The sequence below is a fragment of the Rhopilema esculentum genome, chromosome 13 (assembly GCF_057945365.1).
Source record: "Rhopilema esculentum isolate cy_ngs chromosome 13, ASM5794536v1, whole genome shotgun sequence".
Taxonomy (NCBI): Eukaryota; Metazoa; Cnidaria; class Scyphozoa; order Rhizostomeae; family Rhizostomatidae; genus Rhopilema; species Rhopilema esculentum.
Window position 1 is genome coordinate 10,659,058 of NC_142827.1, and position 25,040 is coordinate 10,684,097.

The 25,040-nt window shown below is 35.8% G+C and overlaps 4 protein-coding genes and 1 long non-coding RNA gene across 6 annotated transcripts in view; 3 read left to right on the top strand and 2 right to left on the bottom strand.

The window, feature by feature from the left end:
• LOC135691853 (late secretory pathway protein AVL9 homolog) overlaps positions 1-4,888 on the top strand; it is a 20,084-nt gene extending 15,196 nt beyond the window's left edge. The window contains exons 16-19 of the mRNA XM_065209839.2: positions 283-403; positions 985-1,038; positions 1,481-1,560; positions 2,750-4,888. Of these exons, the coding sequence (XP_065065911.2) occupies positions 283-403; positions 985-1,038; positions 1,481-1,560; positions 2,750-2,961 (467 nt within the window). The 3' untranslated portion in view covers positions 2,962-4,888. The remainder of the gene's footprint in view (positions 1-282; positions 404-984; positions 1,039-1,480; positions 1,561-2,749) is intronic.
• LOC135691857 (tubulin-specific chaperone C) lies at positions 3,758-7,488 on the bottom strand. Its single transcript, XM_065209845.2, has 2 exons — positions 6,708-7,488; positions 3,758-5,803 (listed from the first exon to the last, which is right to left on the bottom strand). The coding sequence occupies exons 1-2, from the start codon at positions 6,905-6,907 to the stop codon at positions 4,975-4,977; spliced, it is 1,029 nt and encodes a 342-aa protein (XP_065065917.2). The 5' UTR covers positions 6,908-7,488; the 3' UTR covers positions 3,758-4,974.
• A 345-nt stretch (positions 7,489-7,833) lies between these two features.
• LOC148958649 (pre-mRNA splicing regulator USH1G-like) lies at positions 7,834-16,109 on the top strand. Its single transcript, XM_089112117.1, has 2 exons — positions 7,834-9,507; positions 14,993-16,109. Exons 1-2 carry the CDS (start codon positions 9,344-9,346, stop codon positions 16,107-16,109), a joined length of 1,281 nt encoding a protein of 426 aa, XP_088968243.1. The 5' UTR covers positions 7,834-9,343.
• On the bottom strand, positions 14,590-21,383 carry LOC135691860 (FAD-linked sulfhydryl oxidase ALR). 2 transcript variants are annotated; one of them, XM_065209849.2, is made up of 4 exons: positions 21,096-21,383; positions 20,030-20,271; positions 19,565-19,737; positions 14,590-18,578 (listed from the first exon to the last, which is right to left on the bottom strand). In XM_065209849.2, the coding sequence occupies exons 1-3, from the start codon at positions 21,294-21,296 to the stop codon at positions 19,575-19,577; spliced, it is 606 nt and encodes a 201-aa protein (XP_065065921.2). In that variant the 5' UTR covers positions 21,297-21,383; the 3' UTR covers positions 14,590-18,578; positions 19,565-19,574. The 2 variants fall into 2 exon arrangements, with proteins under 2 accessions (XP_065065921.2, XP_065065920.2); XM_065209848.2 differs by having other exon boundaries at positions 21,087-21,381.
• An 8-nt stretch (positions 21,384-21,391) lies between these two features.
• Positions 21,392-25,027, top strand: LOC148958650 (uncharacterized). Its single transcript, XR_016144512.1, has 3 exons — positions 21,392-21,542; positions 24,165-24,242; positions 24,806-25,027. It is a non-coding gene; the product is annotated as an uncharacterized LOC148958650 (long non-coding RNA).
• The last annotated feature ends 13 nt before the right edge of the window (positions 25,028-25,040 follow it).

Below are 25,040 nucleotides of genomic sequence, written 5' to 3' on the forward strand. Positions count from 1 at the left end.
TCTCTAAATGCTGCAGCTTCCCTTAAACTTTCATTTGACTTCAAGCTAACGATGCATCTTTTTTTCATACCCTTGACATATGATTCCCTGATTGTTTGCGTTGTAACCGCCATTGCACAGATAATCCAACAACTCTTGCGTTCATCATTAACACACCGCTCCCTTTGCATTTTAATTTTTAACAATTTTCCCATTGATAGTTTTTTCATGACGACGGTTATAAGATTAAACTAACATCCTTTCGCTGTTTGTATTTCTCATTGCCTTTGGTTTTTCTTGAAGGGAATTCGAATTTCATTGATAATCAATTCAACAATGCTTTTATTCACAATTGGAGGAGCACTGACACTTACAAGAAATGGTGCAAAACTAAACACCATAGCATAGAGAACATACATCAGGGGTATGAACTGTTATACACAAGCAACAGTTATCCTTTCCGTTACCAGAACACAGGCATCTTTGTTTCTAGCAAATATTCCTGTTGTGCTACAATCGCTATCAAATGTCTTGTAACAATAGCGTCATGTATAAAGGGCGAGCTCACCCATATCCCTCTTCCCTTTAGAACAATGTTGGTTCACTACAAAATAATAAAGGATATTAGGACGTACATTTTTCATGCCATTTGTATGATAATTCAACATTATTCTGGGGGAATGGGACGGGAGTAGTAATATTCAGGACAAGAATATATTAAAACGCAATTCAAATTACACCATTTTCCAAGTAATCTTGGCTTAACTACGATTAGCATCTCCTACCTTCGCTTGCATCGTATGTTCGAGTTAGCTGGCAAGCCAGTTATTAATGGTGGTCATCCTTGCTGTTTCATTTGGGTGAACTAGATAATTGCGCAGTGACAAGTAGGCAAGGGACTAGTTCCTATCACTGCTTTAGAGATCTCAAAGATAAAAGGTGCTGCTACTGTTTTGAGAAATCATTGTGAAAGCTTTTATGTACTGTTTGTTTTTACAATTTTAGGCATCCTTTTGAAGGAGGCTTGTCTCTATCTGATTTGAAACTCAGGATTCAGAGGTATGTTGAAGACACAAAAATATATTAAAAAATCATGCCACCTTCTTTGTATATGTATGAATCGAAACATTAACGTAGCCATTAACATAGATATAAGTTGCAACTTAGAAACTTTGTGTTTCAAGCACCAAAGTGTGTACAGTTCTGCCTATACGACACTATAGGACTTTAGGACCAATCGGTAACACAGTAATTTTCAATGAGTTGATAAATAGATGAACTAATCAGTTGGTTGATTTTTAATTGCTTAAGACAGTGGCATTGTTGTTGCCTACTTCAGCACGGTTTGCTTGTTGCTTAGTGTTATCTTTTGTTTGAGGCAAGTTTTTTGCCAAAATGCCAAAAGTTGTGTGTCTGAAGTTCTGCCAGCTTCTCTGCTGCTCAACATTTTGCATTTGTTGAGCGGCAGAAAAGTTGAGCGTTTGCAACATTTTTCCTTTAGTCGAATCGATGCTTTATCGATATCAGAAGAGTCCAAAGAGAAAATAGGTGCAGTTGTTAAGAAGACTGGACAAGTTGTTGGTAAGCCAGCTATTTCATTTGTGATCCTAACTTCCTGGCCTTCTAATATAAGAGCTAGTCTGACTATTTACTTTTGACTCTAGCTATCTCGAACGCGATAGAAATTGAATTAATTTTTTTTATTCGGTAGACTTGGAGATGACATGGAGATGGGATGATAACATTTCTAACGTCGCTAACTGATGGCTTGAATTCGACTTCATCAATTTGTGTTTTAGGATTTGGAAAGAGTGCAGTTGCAATGCCAGGGTTGGAAGATCGGAGGGACAAAAAGGAGCCTGACACCTGGGGGTTCCGGGGATTTACAACGGGGGAATAGTTCTGTTGACAACATCCTTAAAAATTAGGGAAAACGCCCCATTTTTAAATGTGCTTGAAAAACGCTAATGCTTTTTACGTGTTAAAATGGCTAATCAAACATAATGAGCTTTTGTGGCTGACCCATTCCATTCTACAACTAGGTATTTCCTTCACAATTCCTCTTACGTTTATATTCTGAATCGTGTCGGGCGAGGAAGCTCTACGTGTAAAAGCTGATTTTTCGAAGTTGTGTTGTTATTTGTTGTCTTTGTTTCAAAAAAGGTTGATAACGGAGGTGTAGATTACTTCCAGAAATAGAAATGCTTCTCAAAAGATTTGTGTTGTAACAACGTTTTCAAGGGTGCAACAGCAATCCAATAATTAAGTTGAATTTTAAGGCCTAACAAGGAAAAGTCTTTCTGCTTCTCTCTGCTGCTTTGCAACTCTATATGCTTTGTCGAATTTGAATTAATCTTGTTTTTAGTTAGTGGGTAGAACAAAGTATAACATTTTTTTTTTACTTTTTTCCAAAACACTTAATTGAATTACCACTAGAGTGAGCCTGCACCCATGCACCCCTCTAGAAGTTCCATTCAACCTTTATGAGGGTATCCTGTTTTTGACCACCTTTGAATAAAATCTTTTCAAAGATACCGCACAAATTATTGAAGCTTTATCAATAAGAACCTCCAGATTTCCAGCAAGAAGGATTTTTTATCCTAGTACCTTGCTCTGTTTTCATATATTGCATGATTTTCCAAGTCTGTTTATATCAAGGTGTCCTTTGCCCACTGAATATATTCTTTCAATGTTCAAAGTTTTTTTTGTTCCTCCGATCTTATTTTTCATTTAACTTACTTAAGTATCACTGTTTGTCTTCCTTTGCCAGGGGGTGCTATATCTTCAGCAAGAAATGCATTTACGTCATGGAGAGGGTGGTTTGCTGGGCTTGTAGAAGAAATCAATGAAGAAATGCAAGGTAGCAAAGTAAATGTTGAATTTGTTAACAGCAATGAAACAGAATTAGATGGAGACTCAGCAGAACTTAATCAGGGTATGTTTATTCATGAGAGAAAAGGGGCAAATAAACCTCTCATATAGCATGGCTTGGTATGATCAGGCACTGCAGAGCGTGAAGAAAAATAGGAGGTTTTAAAAAAGTGGGGGAGGGGGCTAAGACCGTTTATAAAGTGCTCCCCTGCTCCGCTCTGATTATGGTTACCAAGTTGAAATTTTTCTCCAACTTTAAGCTTTAAATTGACAGAGTGAGTTTTCAAAGTTTTTGATGGCTGTCACATAGATTTTTATGAATGCAAATATTATCTGCTGTAATTCTTCCTGCGAGTGAAGGGAGTCCTTCAAAGATAATCTATCTGGCTTTGTGTTTGCTACATTCTTTCACATTGTATACAAAGGTTCAAACTTTCCTGGAAAGACTAATACAGTGCATTGTCAGAGTGCAGTTTCCTGACAAGGATTGATGCCATCTGTACTTTTGACAGAATTTACATAATAACAGTTTGAAAGTTTATTTTGTATATTTCATAACAACCTATTTAACCAAAGCCAAAGCCAAAGCCAACCTTAGCCAAAACCTCAAAGTGCAAAAAGTCATCAAATGCTGTTAAGATCTGCAAACAAATAGGTTGTATCTTAACTTAATCATTAAATCATGAAATATGGACCGCTGGAAATCATTATGTTTTGCTTTCTAAGATGCCCTTTCTTGCAAATGGTTTGTCATTTCATACCATAGTTTGTGTTTTTATACTGGATTTTGTCTAATGGCGTGCTTATCAAAACTGACGGCTCATTCATTTTTGCAAAATGGCCCAAACAGGATTGCATTATATTTAATTCACAAGGGATAGTATCTGACACAATGCATCTAACTCAATTTGCATAAAGCTATAAAGCTAAAATATTTTTATGAAATAAGTATTTATTGACCTACAGCAAGTCTCAAATTTATATACTGCTTGCAACTTGACACTGTACCATAATTACTTTACGCAAGGGACATATTTTAACTGTATACTTTGTTGGAATATTGAATCTTGGAGTAACAATTACTGAATGTTAACTATAATTAAAAAGTCAGAAAACTAATTACATAAATCTATTCTCAGTAGCTAATTTTTCTTAAATCTAGTTTTTGAAAGTATGTGCTCTTGTCAAATTGTTTTGAATTTAGCTAAAAGTAGTTTTGCACCAATAGATCATTTTTGTTTTAAAATTACAGAAATGTTTCGAACCACCTGGAGGTTTTTACATTCAACCTTTTTGGTGCTGAATACATGCTTAATTTCTGCCAACCACAGTACATGTTGTATCTGATAACCTTTCAATTTTCTGTTGATTAGGGTTATTCTTTAGGATTGTATGTTTATAAGTATGTTGGCTGTGACAATATAACTGTTGCAGCAAGGGCAACTTTGAATGCATGTACTTGGATCCTTGATAACTGAGCGATGGGGCTATCCCAGTTTTTGGGCTTGGATGTTCTAGTGTAAAACGCTTTGCTGGGGATAACCCTACTCCAAATATTAAGACATTCTTAGTTAAGGCACAATTTGAATATTAAGGGAATCATAAGTTAGCCCTACTGCTAAGGGTATTTCTTAAAAGTGTAACCCCATCACCAAGTGACCAGGTTGTGAGTGGAGTTGCAAGTTTTTCTAATTGAAGAAAGACTACTTGCTAGAATATTCCACCAGTTTGAACAATTGATTTTTCTTTAAATATACACTTAACGCTTATGCTTAAAAAGCAAAAAATGGCTTCTAAAAACTTTTTGAAGCAGCAAATTAGCTTCTTGTCTCCTCAAGTTCAAATTTGAATTTTGCCTTATGTATCAATTTGGATCTATCGTTAGTGTTTTCATGGTGACAAGAGCAGGTAACTATTTTTTGGTATGGCTCCACAAAGATGGCATTATATTAGTGAATGATCAGAACAAGATACATTTGGTTTCTAATATGCAACATTTAATTTCAAACACTAATGATTTTCTTCAAAACATATTCAATTAAATATTTAGAATTATGATAACTGAATTATAATCAGACTCTTAATCAATGTGCTTGAATTGAGAACAGAACTAAAATGCTAAAGCTATGTCTCCTTCACATGGGTTCTTTCCTCTTCTGGAATAATATACCAGTTTGGTGACTGCTCATCTAGCTTTAACCAGTTAAAATCATCCACATCATTCCACTTATTTATATGGGTGTTAAGCCCAGTCTCTAGAAAGTGTTCTACCAAACCTTCATAAGACCAATTGTATGGTGCAAACCCAATTTCTTTGCAGTCTTCAATGATTGCTTTTCCAGTAACATGAATGCTGAATGTTGTCTTACTTGTTGTGTGAATACGCAACTGCTGACATGCTAATGAGAACTGGCATTCTATGCAGTCAGCGACAAACAAGGCACGGCATATTGGTCCACAGAAAACTTTGCAGTTCCTTAAATTATTTACATGAACAACTGAGGGGCATCCATAAATTTTGACAATGCAATGTTCTAAATTTGATAGCTTAATGTCCTTTTGACTACTTTTATCTGCTGTTAACACCAATTCAGAATATTTTTCATCACTAAACCCAAAATCACTGAACGTAACTGGTTGTCCAATGGAAGTTTTATCATCATTTTCTACATTTGGTTTATTTTTATCCTGCTTTTCCTCTACATGCTGGCCTTTTTCTACTGCAACTTTTCCAGATGCTTGAATTGAAACATTTGTTCTTGCCTTAAATGCAAATTTCTTTTTTGGAATGAGCTCACTACGCTTTTTCCCAATTAGATCTTGCACATTTTGCAAGGCTTTCTGAGATTGCCTCACATCATAAGATGGCAGGAAAATAACTGAATCTGTAGCATATTTTTCAAGTGTTCTTAAGTTGAGCAAGATCTCATCAAACTTTGAAGTAATTTCTTCCCTGAAAAAGAGAAAAAAGTTGCTTCATCACACTACAAGATCATTAAAAATGGTTTGCGCTTTAAGATAACATAAAACCAAATCTCAGATACATTATATTTCACAGTTATTGCCAGATAAGGTTATTTGCAAAAAACACGATTAGATAAAAAATGTTATGTGCAGACTCTATGGCAGATTCTTAATAATGCATGGGCAGTATGAAGGATGAAAACTGTTGTGCGAAATGTGTTCCCTGGGAAGACCAAACTTAACTTTCTGGTTTTTCTTGCCATCCATAAAGTGTTTAAAAATGAATTTTGTGCAAGAGACATAAGATTGAAGGCTGCTGACTGAACCAAGCCCACAGAACATCTATTTGATAAAATTGCAGATCCAAAGTCACTGCTTGATAGTTAGGTGCCTGATGGAAACAAGCCCCCAAGAAGCTAGAAAATTTAATTTAATTTATTTTGGAAAATTTATCTCACAACATTGGATTCTCATCGCTGTTTTGCTTTGTATCCTCGTATTTATATTATACTGATTGCAAGATTCACAGAATCCAGCAGACAGCCTATTCTGCGGTTCTTCCTTCTCACACAAAATTTTATTTGTTATAGGTTTTATTTTAAGATTGTATTTTATTATAAGAAGTTTAAATATCTTCACTATCAGATAATATATTTTATATTCCATTTTTGTATATCCTAAGATCTGTTTTTATGTATTAATTTTACGTTAGATAATATTACCATGCTGTTCACCTGGGCAGCTTTTCTAAGCTGTCATATAGATGAGCAACCTTTTAGAAACCTGATGAAAAGGAACTTATGATAATATAAAGCGAAAGATCTAATTTAATGAAGAGTTGTAAACATTTAACTATATTACGGAATCTACGAAAGTCCAAATATTGGGCTCACCTGCATTGCCCAACCTTCAACTCGTCAATCTCTTTCGTTATACTGTTCAGCTCTTCTGTGAATTTTTTGTTAAATTCCACTACGTCATCACCATTGACTTTATTGGCTGCAGAACTGCCCTTTTTTCTTTGTAGCTGTGCTAGCCTCGCCTCTTGTTTCTTTTCAAAGCGCTCTCGCATTTTTGCTGCTTTGGCGTCCATTTTGCGTCAAGTTTCTCAAAGAACAGCAACTAAAACGAGGCTGAACAAAGGAGTCACTTTGCTGACGATGCCCACTTCTTTCTCAAATTCACTGATCAGTTGTTTTGTAGCCTGCGCCCAGTTCTGGTGAGATACTTGAAGAGCCCGCGCCCAGTTCTGGTGAGATACTTGAAGAGTCTGCGCGCAGGCTAAAATTTTGTTGCTGACGTACTGACCATTTTTTCTGATTGTGTTGATCAGATAGACCAGACGGAAATGGCGAGGAGCACCACTTTGGGGCGGGGAAATTTTGATTACCAGTTTTGAGTTGTTTATCAACTGGTGATTTTGAATTGTGATGACGATTTTCCGCTGTTTTTGGGGGGTAAAATGGGGGTTAAATCAAGAGAAGTTCCTGCTTATTCTCTGCGGAAAAGAAACGTCGCTGGGATGATGTTTTTAACCAGATAAACCTTGTCTAAGCAGTGGAATATGAAAGATAGTTTATCTTTTTTGGTAGAAATACGTTTAAATTAGTAAAATGAGCTTTAATTTGTCACGTGACGTCTAACTACCCATATGTTTTTATATGGATATCTTATTAAAAATTGGCAAAGCAAAATCATCCTTTGACATCGGAAATTCATTTTAGAATGCAATTGACTATCAAAACTTTAAGAAGGAACTGCCGCACCACGTAGCTGTAGATGTCGGCTAGGAGGGGCAAACTCGAGCAACAACCATTCCTAAGGGAGGCAGGCTTTGAAACAAGAAAACAGATATATAACAAACATATATATTTGGACTAAATTAATCTCACGGAATTATAATTATGCCAAATTTTCACAATATAATTCGGAAAAACTGTAGCCAGAGAGGGCAAGCTCTTGTCAAAATTTTCATTTGGGGGGGGGGGGCACAGCCCCCCGTGCCCCCTGCAGCTACGTGGCTGAGCTGCCGTGGTACTTAAACTATAAAAAGGGACTTTTTGTCGTTTTTATCAACTTACATTGATGGTATTAATTGGTCTTAAAGAGAATTACTATGCTAATACAGATAAGATAAACGTGAAATCTTATTGAGGAAATGAAGAGCTAGAGCTACATAAGAATGATAGGTAGGAACAGCACAAACGACGAAAAGCAATTCAATACAAATGAATCTAATATGATAAGCCTAAATTTAGCAATAAATTATAATTTTGATAGGGCTTAATGTACTTAATTGTCTTGCTTGACCCGTAAAGTAAACAACTTGTATTTTAAAATCAGTAACTGAAATAGCTGTGTTTTTTCTTTAGCATACAGTGGACGGATCATTGTTCATTACACACTGATGATCCTTTTTCTTCCCATTCTGTTGTTTATAAATTCTATATAAAGGTTCTTGTGGAGTTGGGCTTTTGAAAAATCCAGGAACTTTTTACCTCAAAACACAATGTATGAATTAATCTACTCTAACAGGTGAAACTACCCTTTGTATATTCTTTACGCAATCCAAAAATTACAACTACGTAATGTACATTCTTTCTTACCCTGTGTTCTAAAAAAAACATTACAGCCTCTCTACAGACTCTAGTTGGAAGGTTCGGAAGAAATCAAGTCTGTAAGGCAAGGCAATAAATCTGATTTTAAAAGATGTTTTTTCCTTGATCAGAACAAACTTCATGATTTTGCACAACTTGAGATTTTCTCAGTGATCGATTTAATCGAGACTTGCCCTGGTGATATAGAATTTCTCGAAATTTTGGGGTGAGCCACCTCCTAGACTCCACAAGAGTGGTTTTGCCGATCCTCCATCAGAAAGAGAAGCATTGGGGTACATTATCATATCCAAAGAAATAATATAAAACTTTTCTTCTGTTTTGTGTTAAGACTGACCGGCCTTTCCCTTTCTATGGAACCTTTGCTGCAATGAAAAGTGATTTCAGGTGAGACCTTTCTTCAAGCAGTCATTGCCATCCGGCTTGTTGTTATGTAGCCGGACCGGGCCCACTTCAACCTCACATGAAAGTTTACTATTAACCAACCGCGCTTCGAAAGTTCTATTTCCATAGGAACAAATCAAAGAGGTTCCGCATATGTTTAAATTTTGAAAGCTGACAACTGAGGCATGAATTTCTACTATTATATTCACCATCAATAGAGCCACAAGTCTGCTATAGGTGTATTTAATAGAGTATTCATAACAGCGATATTCTTGTTAAAAATTTATCACCTCAACAAGATATTGTCGTCTTCATGATTTTTCATTGCCAAGCTCGTCAACTTGAAAATTAAAGTTCGCGAATTCAAGAGGAATCGATAAAATAGCTGACGTCTAACAAAAGCTCTTTCATTGAATTTCATTCAAAAAACTTAGGCCTGTGAAAATGGGCTTTGAGTTCTCGGGCGCAAAGAAAACACCGTAGCAAGGATGAAGTCGAGCTGAGTTGAATACTGATTCAGTCATTAGGAAATGGCGATTGATTTTTACAGAGCTGCACGAGAAGGACACTCGGATACCCTGCGCGTCATTACGAAGAAAGATGCAAACAAAGCAGCCGATGATGGAATGACCCCTGTGCATTGGGCAGCTAGTTATGGCAACTTGGAAGGGCTAAGGATACTCATGCGAAAGGGGTATGTAGCATTGTATCATTGCTGAACCTGCTCTTACTTGGTCAATCTTCTATGGCTAATCTAGAAAGTAAACAAGTCATCGCTGCCCAAATCTAAGAGTGATACAAAATAAAAAGTTTGAAAATATAAAGGGTTTGTGATCAGTGGAAGTACAAATAAAGATTCTTATACTTTATAGTTTCAAGGTTGTTTGATTCCCTAGAGTTGTTTGCTATTATCATTAGTAGCAAAAAACCCCGCCGAGGTTGAGATACCATTCCAAGTATCTTTGTTATCGTGACGTCATAATGTTTTGATTCTTCCACTGAAGAATGCTGTTGTTGTTAGGTAAGATGGAAAGGCCGGCTTGCGTTGTTATTTCTATTTCCTCATTTTAAAGCTTGGAAATTTCATAAGACGAAAATAAAATTTCTAAACAGCTAATGAAAATTTTCTGAAGTTTCTAAAGTTTTGTAAAAAATTGTGCTTAGGGGTATCGATACTCTCTGCCCCCTGCCTCCCTATGCAAATGTTACAACTATCTTAGAAGATTAGCATTATAATTTGGAAGGTTGAGACCCCTATCAGGGGTAAAGGAGCCCTGGTGTAGCTTATTGAAACTTACAGCGATCAGCATTCCCCATATTTTCTGTCCCTGCTATGGCAGAGGCTACCAGCCAGCCCCCCTCACCCCGACCCCATTTGGACCAATACTTATGTTATCTCCATAGACTGCTACAGGTAATAGAACCACAAGTTATTCCATTTTTCAAGGCAATGCATTTTGAAATCTCGGTCATTAGCTGGATTCAGTAAGAAGAATACCGTGTCTTTCTGGTGCTGAGTATTAATGTTTATGACTTTGAATAGGAATACCCATATACCAAACTTGATTGCCATATCTTAACTGATGGACACCATTAATATTTTGAGTATATGGTTTATTTGTTGGAAAGGCTTCTTCTATAAACAGGCCACAACTGTCAGGTTATTACTTGAAATACGAAATGCCGTTTGTTATAATTGATATTTATCGATATTTACGCGGACGCCCGCATTGCCACAAATTGTAAAAATACCAACGCAGTTGATTCAGAAAAAGGCTTTGAGCAAAAATAACAAATTTGTTTCCATTTGTCGTCAATGTATACAAAACTATCAAAACATTAAATTTCTTTCAAGTTACTCCTTGCTTTGTGTCCGCCTGAAACAGAATCATTTTAACCTGTCACATGTAACAGATAGCCTGTCAATTGACTACCAATTTAGAGACATTCTTCGTTTTAGAGTGGGAATTGGCTTCCCTATCATCGCCTTTCCCAAAATTTCTTTGTATTTCATGAAACCAAACATTTCTAAACGATTAAACTGGTGTATCGTAATGAATTACATCACAGTAAATATGTTATGTTTAACTATCTTTTGAACAGGAATCTAATTGGAATAGTAGCGTAAAACAATTTAGGGCACCTTTGCTTGATAACGAAGGGCCCCCGATCAAAAAAGGGGCCCCAAATTATTTTTATGTTCATATTTTTAAGTGTTCCTTCAAGTTCACCTAATTTTCTGAAGCTGAAGCTTCTATAACTCAGCTTTCCCTAAGTATAATTTTAACATCTTCCTCTTTTGTTCAACGTGGTTTACAACGCTGGATGTGACTTTCTTGTACACTCATTTTTTATAGGAAACAAAGGTCGATGTTGAGTACTAGTTTCTTAATATTCTGGAAACTTCAACGCTCATTGTTTCTTAAGAGTTTCTTAATTATGATGTCATGAATGGTGTTATGAAATGTTCGTGACCTTTTTTATCACGTCAAGAGACTCGCTTCCGTTCTGATGCTGTATTTAGATGTGGGAAGTATATTTTTATCCCTTGCGTCTTTAGTTCTACGCCAACTAGGCAATCATGTTCTTGGATTTTACAAAATTTCGTTTTTCTCAACTTTATCACGATTTAATAGTTTCCTAATTTTTTTGCTTCGAGTACTGAAGTTTTTTGTTTTTTCTCACTGTCCAGTACTCGTTTCTTATAGCCAGTTTCTTATGAAAAAGAGTGTATATGCCGTAAATAAGGGCCCGTCTCATTTTTTCCATAGGGCATAGATGCCTCCGTTACACCATCGAATTGGAATAAAGCGATTTTACAATTTAATAATATTAATTTTGCTTCAAACCACAGCACAATCCTTTCATTGGTGTCCAGTTGGCTGGCCGTTCCCACACTAACCTGGCAACATGGAAGTGCTTTCGATTCTTATTCAAAATTTGTTAAATACGTTTTTGTCAATGGAAACAAAGTGTTAATGTTTTAGACAAATCCATAACCAAATCCTTTTTTACTTAATTCTCAGTGTGCTCTTGCGGAATGAAAACAACGTTTTTTTTTGTTCAAAACTATTTCCAACATGTGCAGATTCAAGAGAAATGTAAGGCCCGGCGGTATAGTGTAGCGGCTTCATAACGCCGGTTCGTTCATGTTTAGGCTGGACTTCTTCGTGTGAAAGCTTTTCTGTTCTTCATTTGGTTGAAATAAAATTGTAACGGACAATTTTTAGTGGCTGCTGTTGCTACTGTTGCAAATTCAGGCTGAATTCACTTCATTTGTGGAATTGTTTTTAGCGTTTCTATTCACAATCAACAGTGCCTTCAACTCAAGAAAAGTATTCTTCATCTAAATCATCAAAAAAGAAAACTATGCTTTGCTTGGTATCTATTAACTCTCCTTTTACTTTCAATGCTCTTTCTCTCTCTCGCCTTACCCAAGAATTTTCCCTGAATTCATCAAATATTCGCTCAAAACTTTCCTTTTAGTGTGAACGATTTCCAATTTTTTTCTAGTTTGTGATGATGCTATTCAGAGAAAAACCCCTTATCTTACTTTTATTATGTAAGACACAATTAGTCCCCGATTCCTGATTCATTCTCATATCACACTTCTTGAATTATTACAGGTGATTTATTCACTTTTGGAACCTGTTTTAGTCTTTTCAATAGAAACACTGTCACTTTTTGACATTTTGTCTCTATGTCAACCTATATTTGCAACTTGATTTCGCAATATTATCGCTCTTTAATGTCTGCTGTCTCAAATTCTTTTTCTGCAGACCATTGCACAAGGGCTTTCTCATTATGCCTATTTTAACAGCCGAAAATAACGGTTCATAACGCCCTTGAAAACGCAAAATACCTGAGTTGACTGTACTCGTAGAATTCTTATGCTCATTTGGTGTTTTGACGGGGTTCCAATTCTTTGTGAATGTGCATGTGTAAAATCTCCATTTCACCGCTATGTATTTATCCTTGTACCAGTCCAGTTCTAAACAATTATATTAATCATGGCGGTGTTACAAGCAAACACCTGTATTCATTGACATTATTGTTCAATTTTGAGTTAATTGCAAGACACGTAATTCATTAGACATTGCTAACTTCCCACATAATACGGAAATCATGACTTGACGGGTGATTCACACAAGGCTCGTGTTTCTGTTTATTGCTTTTCCCAATTGCATACATTCTTCGCTTTACCTGCCTTGCTAAATTTCTTGCAGTGAAACTTTTTGTAAAGCTGCTCAGATTAAAAAGGTCATTGGTAAATTTGACATTTGTCGATATTGTTTAGATTAGATGATTTTATTTTTCGTTTATGAATTTATTGAAAATGTTGCTTAATTCAGAATGCTGTTTCAATCATCGTTTGCTGGCTCTCATTCTCGGTTTTATGACTTTGTCGATAATCCCGCGACCAGGAAGCTTGTTTTTGTTTTAATATGAAAACAATAAACTTAAAGAAATTTCAAAGGACATGCCTTGTTCTACACGTCAGAAGCAGTCAAAATCTGTATGCGGTATGGGAATGCAGTTTTGACGGCTGCCAAGTAGCTGTAACCAATACCATGAATTGCATTGCTTTATCTTACAATGTTTAGCTAAAACCTAAACATCTTAATGAATGCCTCTAGCTAAATGGCATTTGATATTCAAGCATTCTTGCCATTTGTAAATCATCTGCACAGACTTTTGCGGTCGACGGAAGTTTTTGCTGGTATTTTAATTTAGCAGGTGGCTTGTAATGTTTATGTGGCATTGACTGTGCCATTCATGTAGAGGGATATAAAGCCTTAGGGATTGTGGGGTATGGGGGAGAATGGGATGCGGCTTGGCTCAGTTACCCTGTTGGAAATGAAAATCGTCGATCAGCCTATTCCGAACGGAGGTTTTTCCACCTTTGTCCGTCCAAAAAAGTCATGGGTGTTGATAAGACTAAATCCACTATAATTTTACTAAGGGTAATTCTAAAATAAAAATAAATAAATGAATGATTAATTAATAATTTATTTACAGTTAGCAACATAGTATTAATGTATTAGCTAGCAATGCATTTGACTAATAAAAGTCAACTGTAGTATATGTATTTATAAAAAGCCTTTATTGTAAAAAGCCTAAATGTCCCATTAGGGTTTTACATACCTACAGTTGCAAAGATTTGAAGGTTGCCGTAATATTTAAAGGTCATTTTTTGAGTTTCTAGTAACAAAAACATTTTCCATTAACGTTGGATTCAAGTAATTGACAGTTTTATATATTTCGATCAAGAGCAGCTGTAAATATCTCTAGTGGATAGACACTGATTTTGGTTTAGTCTATAATTGATCGAAGTTGGAGATGCTATCTTTGCATATGATTCTGAGTGCATGTTCGTGAATTTTGTTTATTTTATTATCATATTTTCTATCATGGAACATCCATACAAGTGGGCCTTAAGTAAAATATGACATTGTTACTGGAGTCATTGTTAGTGCTAATTGATGCACATTAGATTTTTTTGAAGATGTTATCAACATACGATTTGAAAACTTAACCTTTTGTCTAGAGTTCCTTCAAAAATTATCCCTTCGGTGTTCTCTTTTATCACAGACCAGCATATATTTACAAAGACTTCTTTTTCCTTCAACCCAAAAGATCGCATGTAAATGTTGAGTAGCAGGGGACCCAGCACTGAGCCTTGTGGAACGCCCAAGGAAGCCTTTTTCCAAGCTCTGCAAAATCTATTTACTTTCATTCTTTGTCGTCTTTCATGCAAATGGCTGTTTTTTTAATAAGGGCACTTGGCTGAATCCGTAGGCTGAGAGTTCTGCTGTCATAAGTTCACAATTCAGGCCGTCAAAAGCCTTGTAAAGATCCATCATTAGCGTATCCTTGTTTATCAAGGGATGATTTGCATTTCCCAAGAAGCCTGTGTCTTGAAGCCTTCCCAAAAGGCACATAAACATTTGGATAAAAGAGACCAGAGAAAGGCCAAATTTGCTCTTTCATCATAATATGGACTTTTGATATTAGAGGCAAACAGTTGTTGGTCGACGGTTTCCCTTTTTCAATGAATTATGATTTACTTATCCAATTCAACTAGAATTACATTACATTTATATTTTTAACTAATTAACTGAAGATTTAACTGAATTGCTTGACCTATTCAATAAAGCATTACATTCGATTTTTCGCAGGGGTGATCCTGACAAGCCAAACAAAGATGGAATGACCGCAGTGCATCTTGCAGCGAGCTCAGGCCAACTACCATGCCTTGTGTTCCTAACCAACTTTGGAGCGAACATCTACGCTGTTGACGATAATGGCAATAATCCTCTTCAAGAGGCCTCAAATCGAGGTCGCATTGAATGTATACGTCACTTGCAGAATCTAATAACTCACCAAATGACGCTGGATAGGGCGCGTATAGAGAAAATTCAAATAAAGGCGAAACGAGAGGCCGAACACCGGATACGGGAGAAATCGCGCGTTAGGAGGAAACTAGACAGGGAATGGGAGAAGAAAGTAGAGAAACAGCGGCGGTCTGCGATGGCTGCAGAAATCAAATTAAAAAGGAAAGGCCAACAGAATCAACATGATTTCATACAATACCGAAAAGACTCTGACTCTTTGTCAGCATCAGAAACTGATTCGTTGGATCGGAAAAAGCTGTTCTCAGAACTAATCGGCATACGTTCAGATACCGAAAGCACGTACTCAAGTCCGCGGAGCAAAATGACTTCTCCTGATGAACCGGATGAGTTAACCTATTCGATGACAAGTTTGAACACGGATCCTGGACATTACGGATTGCCAAGCAACGGCCATGCTACGGCAAATGGATATGTTTCCCAGATTTCGGAAGATATTGTGTTTGGGAAAAGAGAGCCCGGAGATCTTGATTCCACGTACCCTTTTATAAAAAAGAATGGCAATGCCAAAAGTAACGGAAAAGCCAACGGTACAACACCGCGAAGAAACGGAGGTTTACACAGCAACGGGAAAGATCGCTTTGCCGCCTCTTATAACTTACCACCGCGTCATTATATACGGCGCAGGCCAGGGAATAACAACCCTGCCAACTCAAACTTTTCCTCGCTCGCAACGTTCTTGAACTCTCTAGCACTTGATGAATTTAGAGAGCTCTTTGTCAAAGAGAAAATTGATCTTCGTGCGGTTACATTGTGCAATGAAAGAGATTTGAAAGAAATTGGCCTACCTTTAGGGCCTAGAAAGAAAATATTAGATGCAATTCAGCGAAGAAATGAATTAATGAGCGATCCTGCAGACGATCTTGAAGAGACTCTCGCTTAGCTGCGAAGGGAAATATAGAGAAGCATACTTGAGCAAATAAATGCATTTTTAGACCTTATTACAATGTATTTACTAGTGGAGTCGTAGGAAATCATAGGCTGGGGCCTGGCCTCGGTGAAAATTCTGGCGCGGAAGCGCATTGAGTTTGAGATCAGTGAAAACCAGGTTTCGACCAGACATTTGAAGAGCTTTGGAATGATACGTGTTCCATTTGTTGAAAGAAAATTGGGAATCGAACAGTTCTTCATAGTGTCATTGCTGTTAGGAGATTTGCTAGGTTGAAGTCAACATTCTGTCTTTAGTGACAGATAACTTTGTATTATAATATTTGAATTTATAACAGTGAATTGTATTGCGAAAAATAAACCCAGGGCACTGTAATCTTGTATTTGCACTTTTGACCAGGTTTCATAGTAGCAGTTTTGTACAGGTATCAGTATGACGTAATCAAGGCAATGTGCATCGACTCCTTCCTGATATTAAAAATTCTGCCAGGTTCTAAACAATGTCATTGTACAGTGGTTTTTACAATCGAAACCGTCAGATTGAAATCATTTTCTGTCTAGAAATGCGGGTTTTTATATATCATATAGATGAAACTCGGAGTAGCAAATTGAAATCACCCCTGGCGTCTCCAGTCTCATTCAGCGGTTTACCAAAGCTCACCCGGAAAACTGACGAAAAAGGGTTGGTTTTTTCCTTTAACCCAGGACAGTGAAACTTAGAAAAAGGGGAACGTTTGGGAATTCAGAAAGAGCACCACCCCAAATTTGATTCAGTACAACATTTAGAAGAAAAGAAGCATTTTGCATGTAATACCATTTACAACTTATTAGAAATAAAATTTCACACCAAAGTCAGACGGAAGGGGTCTTTTTAAGATCTATCGGATGTACTTGGGTACACCTCTTAGTGAGGGTGGACACGTCGGGAAACCTTCTTGCTTTATACATTAAAAGCATGTACAGCTCTGCTTTTAGAGCATCGACTACTTTGTGACAAACTTGTTGACAGTCATTTTCAGTGGAAATAGGGGTCGTAACTTTTATGTGGATTGAGTTACCTTGCTCAAGAAGGTTTGTTTCATTTATTGCATGGTTTTTGTGTAAAACAAACCACGTGTCATTAGGTTTTCTGCCAACTGACAAAACGAGAAACACGAATTTTGCAACCGCTGATAGTTCCTTGCTTATAAACTGTCCACGAAGATGTGTGTCTCCAATCAAATGGTCGATTGTCTTTAGATTGAGAATTCTTTTATTACAAGCCACCAGCTACTGCCAGATTTCAACCGTTATTCAAAATAATCTTTTGTAACTATCCTTACGCGTCTTGCTCTTTGAGAACGGATGTGCAATGCTAACGTATTCTACATTTCAAAGTGACGTAAACCAACACTTTTAATGATGGGGTAATACACCTGTTCCTTCAGCTTGGTACAACTTCAAGTTGGTGAAATTCTTAATGTATCGTAACAAGTCTCAGAAATTGTGGCAGGGGTAAGGGAATGCCTTTAAGGGTGCACCCTTTAAGGGAACAAATTCATTCTCCGGTATACATATCACCGTCACACCATTTTAAAGATAATTTTTCTTTTCATAGATAAATCAAATCCCAAGCCAACAGGTTATCCATTTTAAGAAGACTTGGTTTGGCCATGGTTCGAGAAGAGTGATAGGGGTTGCCCCGAACATGGTCAGAGACCTGCAGAGGTCCTGAAATTGTAATCATAATCTTATCAAAAGTATCATCGACACTCAAATATATGGAAAAAGACTTCTTTTATTGTGAGTATTCATACTTACAAAAGCTTTAGAAACAAGGGAGGGGTTGCAATTCCTACAAATGCTGATCTTTGATAAACAAGTATGTCTTAAAGGCAGTCTGTCTCAAATGGTTTGCAAAGATTTGCCATGGCTGTGAAAAATTACACACGAATGACTTATAAATAAAAAGAGCAAACCAAAGTGAGAGATCCATTACAACAGTGTGGCCCACACAGCCTTTTTTCACAATTGATACTTAGCATATTGGAAAACCCTGTTAGCTTACAAGAAGTATCAAGTCAAACCTGAAGAAATAATTTCAATTTTAGAAGCATGCGAGGTGTATTCAAAAAGTTAATAAAATATATATTGTGTTTCTATATGATAATTTTAAATCACAAATAATAATGACCATCAAATTAAAGTATTGATCGATCATGATTAAGTATTAAAATGACTCTCAGCAAAAGCTTTACAAAGCAGTTTATTGGCTCTTGGTCTTTTAATTTTGAATGATTCAAAAAGATTTATTTGAGACTCCTTTAATCAGACAATATTCAATTTCAGCATTAAACAAGGCAAGCAGGCAAAACCAGCATGAAAGCTTCACAGGGGACAAAGTTTTTTCAAAGAGAACCAAAATAAATGGTTTCCAGAAACAGACAAGCACCATACTTGAACCAGCTATGGCTGAATAAGGATCCTGAAGAAAGATAAAATGATCTGGATCACAATAAATATCAACAATGATCAAACTTGTTGAAAAAAATTTAATTTTTTGTCCTGAATGGTTGCTGTCTTAACACTTGGTGTTACATTTGATTTTAATTGGTGTTCTTTAACTTTTCCTACCTTGTTTTACTTTAGGTAAAAGTTTTGGTATAAAAAACTATTGGCTATGTTACCTCAAATCATTTTCTGTCCTAGAAAAACACATTTTTGCCTCCCTTGATATAAATTATAACAGTCTTGTATTAGGATGCATTACCTCAACAAAAACTGAACTGAATAGTACTTTGCTGACAGAATGGGTAAACAAATTAAAGATCTCCTTTAGAGAATAGAAATATAGAAGTTTTTGTTAATAGTTGCCTGGCAAATTCAACTTAGAAGAAAAACTCTCATTTATCTTCAGTCATACACCACATTAAAAACAATAAGTATGGATTGGGACAATGTATACTGGAAATTGAGAATGAGAAAAAACAAGATCTGTTGGATCTCATCTATGATAGTAGACACCAAATGGATGGTGTTGAAAAAAATGTATTTCCTTTAAGAGAATAACTATAATACTAACTGGAAACAAAATTTAAAAAACTTGAAATTTCTTATCTGGAACTGGGAACATGGATTCCAATGAAAAAGTAGTTGTCTTGTTGAGTAAAAATACAGAAAAATTATACTCAAGGTTCTTTTCTCTACCTTTACCAAACATGGCTCACAGACTCTGAAAACTTTTTTCCACCTGATAATTGACAGTAATGAAGAATACTTTTTTGTAAATACCATAGGCTTAGACTTAATTTTATGAAACTGTGCATTGTTTTAAAATTGGACCTGGGAATCTGTAAATTTTATGCAACTATATGCAAACACATCAATTTACATAACTTGTTTCAAAATTCCAATTTATAAGCTGAATGCGAATTAAACTTAAGGGCATTACAGAAAGAAGGACATAATTACCAGTCACAACTCAGTCACAAGAGCCATCCGCCCAGCCATCTCTCCATCTTTCAAAGACTTTTGAACAATCAAATTCTTTTTTGCCTAGTCTTCTGTTTACTTTATTGTGATAATCACAAAACCAGAGAGACAATGCTTTATTACTTGAAGTATCTGGGGTATCTGTTTTCAGTCTAAAAAATTTCAATAATTTATTAGATTTCATATCTGCAAATATTATTTTACTTGCTAACTTGAGGCTTTCTGACAACGATTTTTGATAATCAGTGATGGTGAATTGATAACACCAGGAAAGGTTTATAGCAATTAGTGAAAGAAGAAAACAACTTCAATTTACTTGTGAAAATGCTATCATGGTTGATTCAAGCATACTATGATGGCCTTTCAAAAATATTATTTTCAAAATCAGGATAATCATGACCAGTAAAATATAAATGACTATTCAGTAGATAGTGACAATCTCACCTTTCTCTTAAATGATATGAACACCATTCACATGGGTAGAACTTGGAGAAAATCTTTATAAAATCAGTCATCTCCCTTTGTTGCTTACTTGTTGGCATTTCTGGGTAATAGGCAGCCATAGTGTGCAAAAATCCCCATGTATTACGGCCTAATTCACCTTTATCCAAAGGACAATCTGGTCCACTAGCTAATGGTTTTTGCTTAGGAGGTTCTTTATGTGTATCTTTGACAGGTGTATCCAACTAAAATGAAAAGAAATTAGGTACATTCAACAACATGAAATTTTCAATATTAGACAAATTTCAACATGAAGGTTTTAAATCTTATGTTCTTCTTGAAGAAGAAGATAAGGAGATGCAAAATCATTGGGTTTATTCAAAACTAATTACATAACCAATTAGTTGGCCTAGATAAAATTACATAACATGCCCGATTACAAGGTAATATTGAGAAGTAGTCATAATAACAGTTAAAGCTCTTGCATTATTAGATAGATCAAGTTAGAGTCGAGTAAGTGCAGGAATGTAGTGTTAGCAAGAAAGATTGATGGGGTGGAAGTTCAAGTGCTTAGTTGAGCTTTGCTTTGTAAATAGTTTCATACCAGGGTGGAATCCATTTGAAGCCAGACATACTCCGGATATCTCCGGCATAAGCTACATGGATTCCACACTTGGTTTCATATAACGTGGAATTGGATTAATATAAATTCTCCTTGATTGTGTTAAATTGCAACTTACAATAACAGGTAAGAAGCATGCAGAAGATAGATAATCAGTATCGAGGTTAGTGGAGTACAATAAAAACTTGGTACAAACAGTTTTGTGTTTCATTTTGTGTTTTACTAATAGTTCGGAAGAATCCATTTCCATCTAAACAATACTGCGTAACAGCTGTATACTATGTACACTAGATAATTTCTAAATCATAAAAAGCATATTGAAAATTTATGTAGTTTATCAACATATGTATAATGTAGCAGCTTATAAATTGGCCACTCAAAATGACATTCATTTAGTGTAGTTAAAAGAAAAGTTGAGAATGAACCAATAGAGCTTACGGAACTCGCCATTGCAGGGGTTGTTTTTCCTACCACACCTCCTGTCATTTGCTTGGTCCAGCTTTTAAAGTCTGTGCATGCTCTACATGGCTTACCATCCGGGCCTAAAACAATTGGAGGCTCGGTGCCACCAGGGCTCCCCTTTATCTGGCTACCAGATGCAGTGGATTCCTTTACAAAATTATCTGAATTTTGAGTGTTTTGGTTCATTTAGGTTAAACTGGAATAAGTCCCTCAACCATTTGCTCAGAATTTCATCAGCCTGAGTGTTCCACCAATGTGTTCCACTTAATGAACTCGATTTGAAGGAGAGGCTAGGTTTATCACAGGGCGTCCATAGATGTACTTGTCCAGCGTACAAAATGGCGTCAAGAATCAGATTATTGGGTGGAAAGTTGAAATCATTCTGGGAGGAACAGCCAGTTCTTTTCATTTCAATTCTTATGGGAATATCAGGTGGGTTTTTTAAGAGTAAGCTGGTTCTCTGAAAAAGTTAGATCCTCTCTCCGTGGATTAGATACAAAAGTGGCAGAGGCACCACACAGTAAAGAAGTATGGCATCAGCTCAGCTGCATGCCCTAAATAATTTTTGGGACTTTTAACTGCACCTTGATAAAGTGGGTGTGTCTTGAACATAACTGGTGTGATCAGAAATAAAATTCAGGATTTTTTATCATCCTAAAACTGTAAAAAAATGGACCTAAAAAGACAGCTAATTTAGCAAAAAGATTTTATCAAAAAGGAATTTCAGGTTGACGTTCCTAGAGAGGTTTTTTAAGCTGTAATCATCCAATTTTGCCTTACAATAATTGGCCAACATTGCTCTTTAACTTGGTTTTATCAATTACTTTGGTTATTATGAATTAAGAAACACATACTCTGAGACCGAATTGTTCATTTCCATCAACAAAGACTCATCACTTCTCTAACATTCTTGGTGACGATGAATTGGGGGTGTATAGTCCACAAGTTTACAATGGCAAAACCAGAGGTAGAAATCATTTTTTGAGGGGGGTGCCAAGACATGTTGGAGCAACTTCTTCTGGGCAACTTAAGAAATTGAATCACTCTTTGTTGTTTTAAACTACACTGTAAAACCCCCCATGAATGACTTGGCACCCACTTATAGACACAGGAAGTATTTCAAAAGTAGGGGGTGGCAGATGCAAGATCTGATAAAAGACATAAAACTTAAGAATTTTCATTTAGACCAACAAGGAATTGCAAATAATTACAATCAGAGATAAAGTAAAACTAATTAAAATCAGTAGATAAAGTAAAGTAAAACTAATGAATGAAAGAACAGCAAACAAGTAATCAAATTGATTTTTTATAAATAAACCAAGTGGTTGGGAAATGATCTAATAGCAGAGCTAATATATAGATCTCAATCCAAGCCTTGCTCTAAGTAAATTGAAGGTGCTCCATGAAACTAGCTCCTAAGAATGTTGAGGCACTCTGTTTCACACTGCTAAATAATATTTCCTTGAGAGCATCTTTGGGAAGGGTACAAAATATTACAGAAAATGGTAGCAAAAGTAGTAAACTGCTCCTTTTGGCATTGATAATGGGGATTGAGTTCCCATAGAACCATACACTTGGGCCCAGGGTATTGTCATGAGGTTGAGAAAAAGTAATAAAACGTAGTTTAACCTAAACTAGGTTCTAATCAACGCATAATCATTAGTAACTCAGAAACAACTAATTTCAACGGGCTAGTGAGTTTGAGCTAAATAGTGTGAAATTTGATATCTTTGAGCTAAATAGATGACACTCTGAAATTTGTTTGATATCTTTTTTTTGGTCCATAGAAAATGTTGTTTTCAATATAAATTGCTCAAAACAACAAAGACCAAAATTTCTGCAATAAACAGTCAGACAGAGACACGCAAGTGCCTAAATGACATTGAAACAGTCATAATTAAAAAACAACTGTAAAAGTGTTACTTTCTGCAAAATTCAAAGAATAGGAAAAATGTATGGCCCAGTTCAATAGCTAGCTATTAGTAGTCAGCAATAGTTAGAAAATTGAGGCTGGTGTGTTCAAAGTTTGATAAGTGTGAGTTTTGCTGATTTTTGTAATATTTCAATGACTTGAACTGGACTGAACTGAACTGGATTATGCCCAAGATGCAAATGTCTGTGTGAACAAGATGAAAACTCTACATGTAAACAAAAGCCTATGTACACCTTCCTAACTGTATATTCCAGTTTGCAGAATATGAAAAGTAAAGGAGTGATGACAAAAAATTTTTGCCTGGAAAACATGCAAAATGCATGGAAAATAGAGGGCCTGCAGAGGTTTTGATATGAAACTGGCTATTCTGACTTCCCCTGCTTTATGTTAATGAGCCTTTTCCCTCATTCCCTGTCCATTTCTTTTTGACATTTGTTGAATAGATGTTAAAATAACCAATGGAGTCAAAAGTAATTTTGAAGTAATTCTAAAAATTTCAAAGATTTTCCCCAAGTTTTTTGCCGAATAATATCTCACAAGAAAAAACCAAGAGTGCTTAAAATTTCCAAAGTATGGCAACACACCTCCTCACAAATCTGTCACTGACATTCTTCATAGTCAATAGATATATTCAAGACAAGATGTCTCCTGTAGAGCAAATGCTGACAAATACTTTGTCACATGCTCTTTATGAAATAACATAACAAGAAGTTGTGTATGTGTTAGTGTCATGTTGTCACAACATTACGTACCACTTTTCATAAACTTTGTTCGAAAATATGTTTTGAAATGGAAAAATGCTTAAAAACTTGCCCTGCTGTGAGTAAAACAATTTCACAGATGAAAGAATGGGGTAGGATGAAAAACAGTTGATTCTTAATTGAATGTTTTTGTTGCTACCATGTTATTGCACAAAGTTGTATGTGTGTGAAAAATCTGTATCTGCTGCAAATGACCTTGTCCAGTGCGTACTCAGAAAATGTATCTTATTAGTAGCTTCTTCTTTTAAGTGTACCAGTGTATGGCATTCAGAAATTGGGATTCTCCTAAAATTGTCATTACAATGCAATTTTTTTTACTTTCATGTACTTTAAGCAATCAATGTTTATTCTTTGTTTTAGGACCACCTATGGTGTACTTTAGTCCATTAACCTATAAACAAGTAGAAGAAACATCCAAAATACCTACAACCTATCCTTGTGAGTCAACCTTGATAATTATCAATGATTTTTCCATCTTACTTAAATCAGATTTCTTTGTCAAATTGCTTTTTTGTTTAATTTTTGCAGCTTAGAGTAACAGGCACAGTCTGAAAATAACTGTTAGTTTTTTGAATGAGAGAGAGAGAGAGAGCGCAAATTATGAGATACTTTGCTACTTTTATGTTTTAGATATATTTCATAGCACCAAAGGCCAGGTCTATGTCATTTTGTAGGTTAAAGGTGCTCAGGAAATTAAGTTTGGATGTCATCTCCATTTTTATCTGAAACAATAAGTACCTATTTGTGTCCATTATATGATGCTAGAAAACTATTCATCCTTTTGCTGTACTATTTTAGTATGTCCTACAAGAAAACAAGCCAAGGTTTGGGCTTTTAGAAGCTCACTTGCTTCGACTATATCAATGCTGTATTTTCTAGGTTCAACCATGGTATCGGTTGTTTGCTTTCCAACAAAATTATGATCGAATTGTAGAGATTTGAAGTTTGTGAAGAGATGGCAACAATTATCTTTACTTTTTATCTTTACTATTTATTTCCAGGGGATCTTGTGAAAGATTGGAAAAGAAAAGAAAAGGCAGAAACAGTCTGATACAGATGCCACTAAGAATGTCAAATTACTACTTCTTCAGCAGAGAGACTTTTGAACTAACTATGTCTGATTGAAGGTGTAGGTGAAACCAACCTTGTTTCATTTAAATGTTTTGTGTTTGCAAAGAAATATGAGTCAGTTTGTGAATGGCATATGCCTTTATTATGTATTGCATGGACAATTTT

Excerpts from the sequence above, each read along its gene's own strand:
- LOC135691857 (XM_065209845.2), bottom strand. The coding sequence starts at position 6,907 with ATGGACGCCAAAGCAGCAAAAATGCGAGAGCGCTTTGAAAAGAAACAA. Across the intron at positions 5,804-6,707 it reads TTGAAGGTTGGGCAATGCAG|GGAAGAAATTACTTCAAAGT; the intron begins GTGAGCCCAATA and ends TCTCTTTTTCAG.
- LOC148958649 (XM_089112117.1), top strand. The coding sequence starts at position 9,344 with ATGGCGATTGATTTTTACAGAGCTGCACGAGAAGGACACTCGGATACC. Across the intron at positions 9,508-14,992 it reads AGGATACTCATGCGAAAGGG|GGGTGATCCTGACAAGCCAA; the intron begins GTATGTAGCATT and ends GATTTTTCGCAG.
- LOC135691860 (XM_065209848.2), bottom strand. The coding sequence starts at position 21,296 with ATGAACCAAAACACTCAAAATTCAGATAATTTTGTAAAGGAATCCACT. Across the intron at positions 20,272-21,086 it reads CCCCTGCAATGGCGAGTTCC|TTGGATACACCTGTCAAAGA; the intron begins GTAAGCTCTATT and ends TTTTCATTTTAG. Across the intron at positions 19,738-20,029 it reads TCATATCATTTAAGAGAAAG|ACTGAAAACAGATACCCCAG; the intron begins GTGAGATTGTCA and ends GAAATTTTTTAG.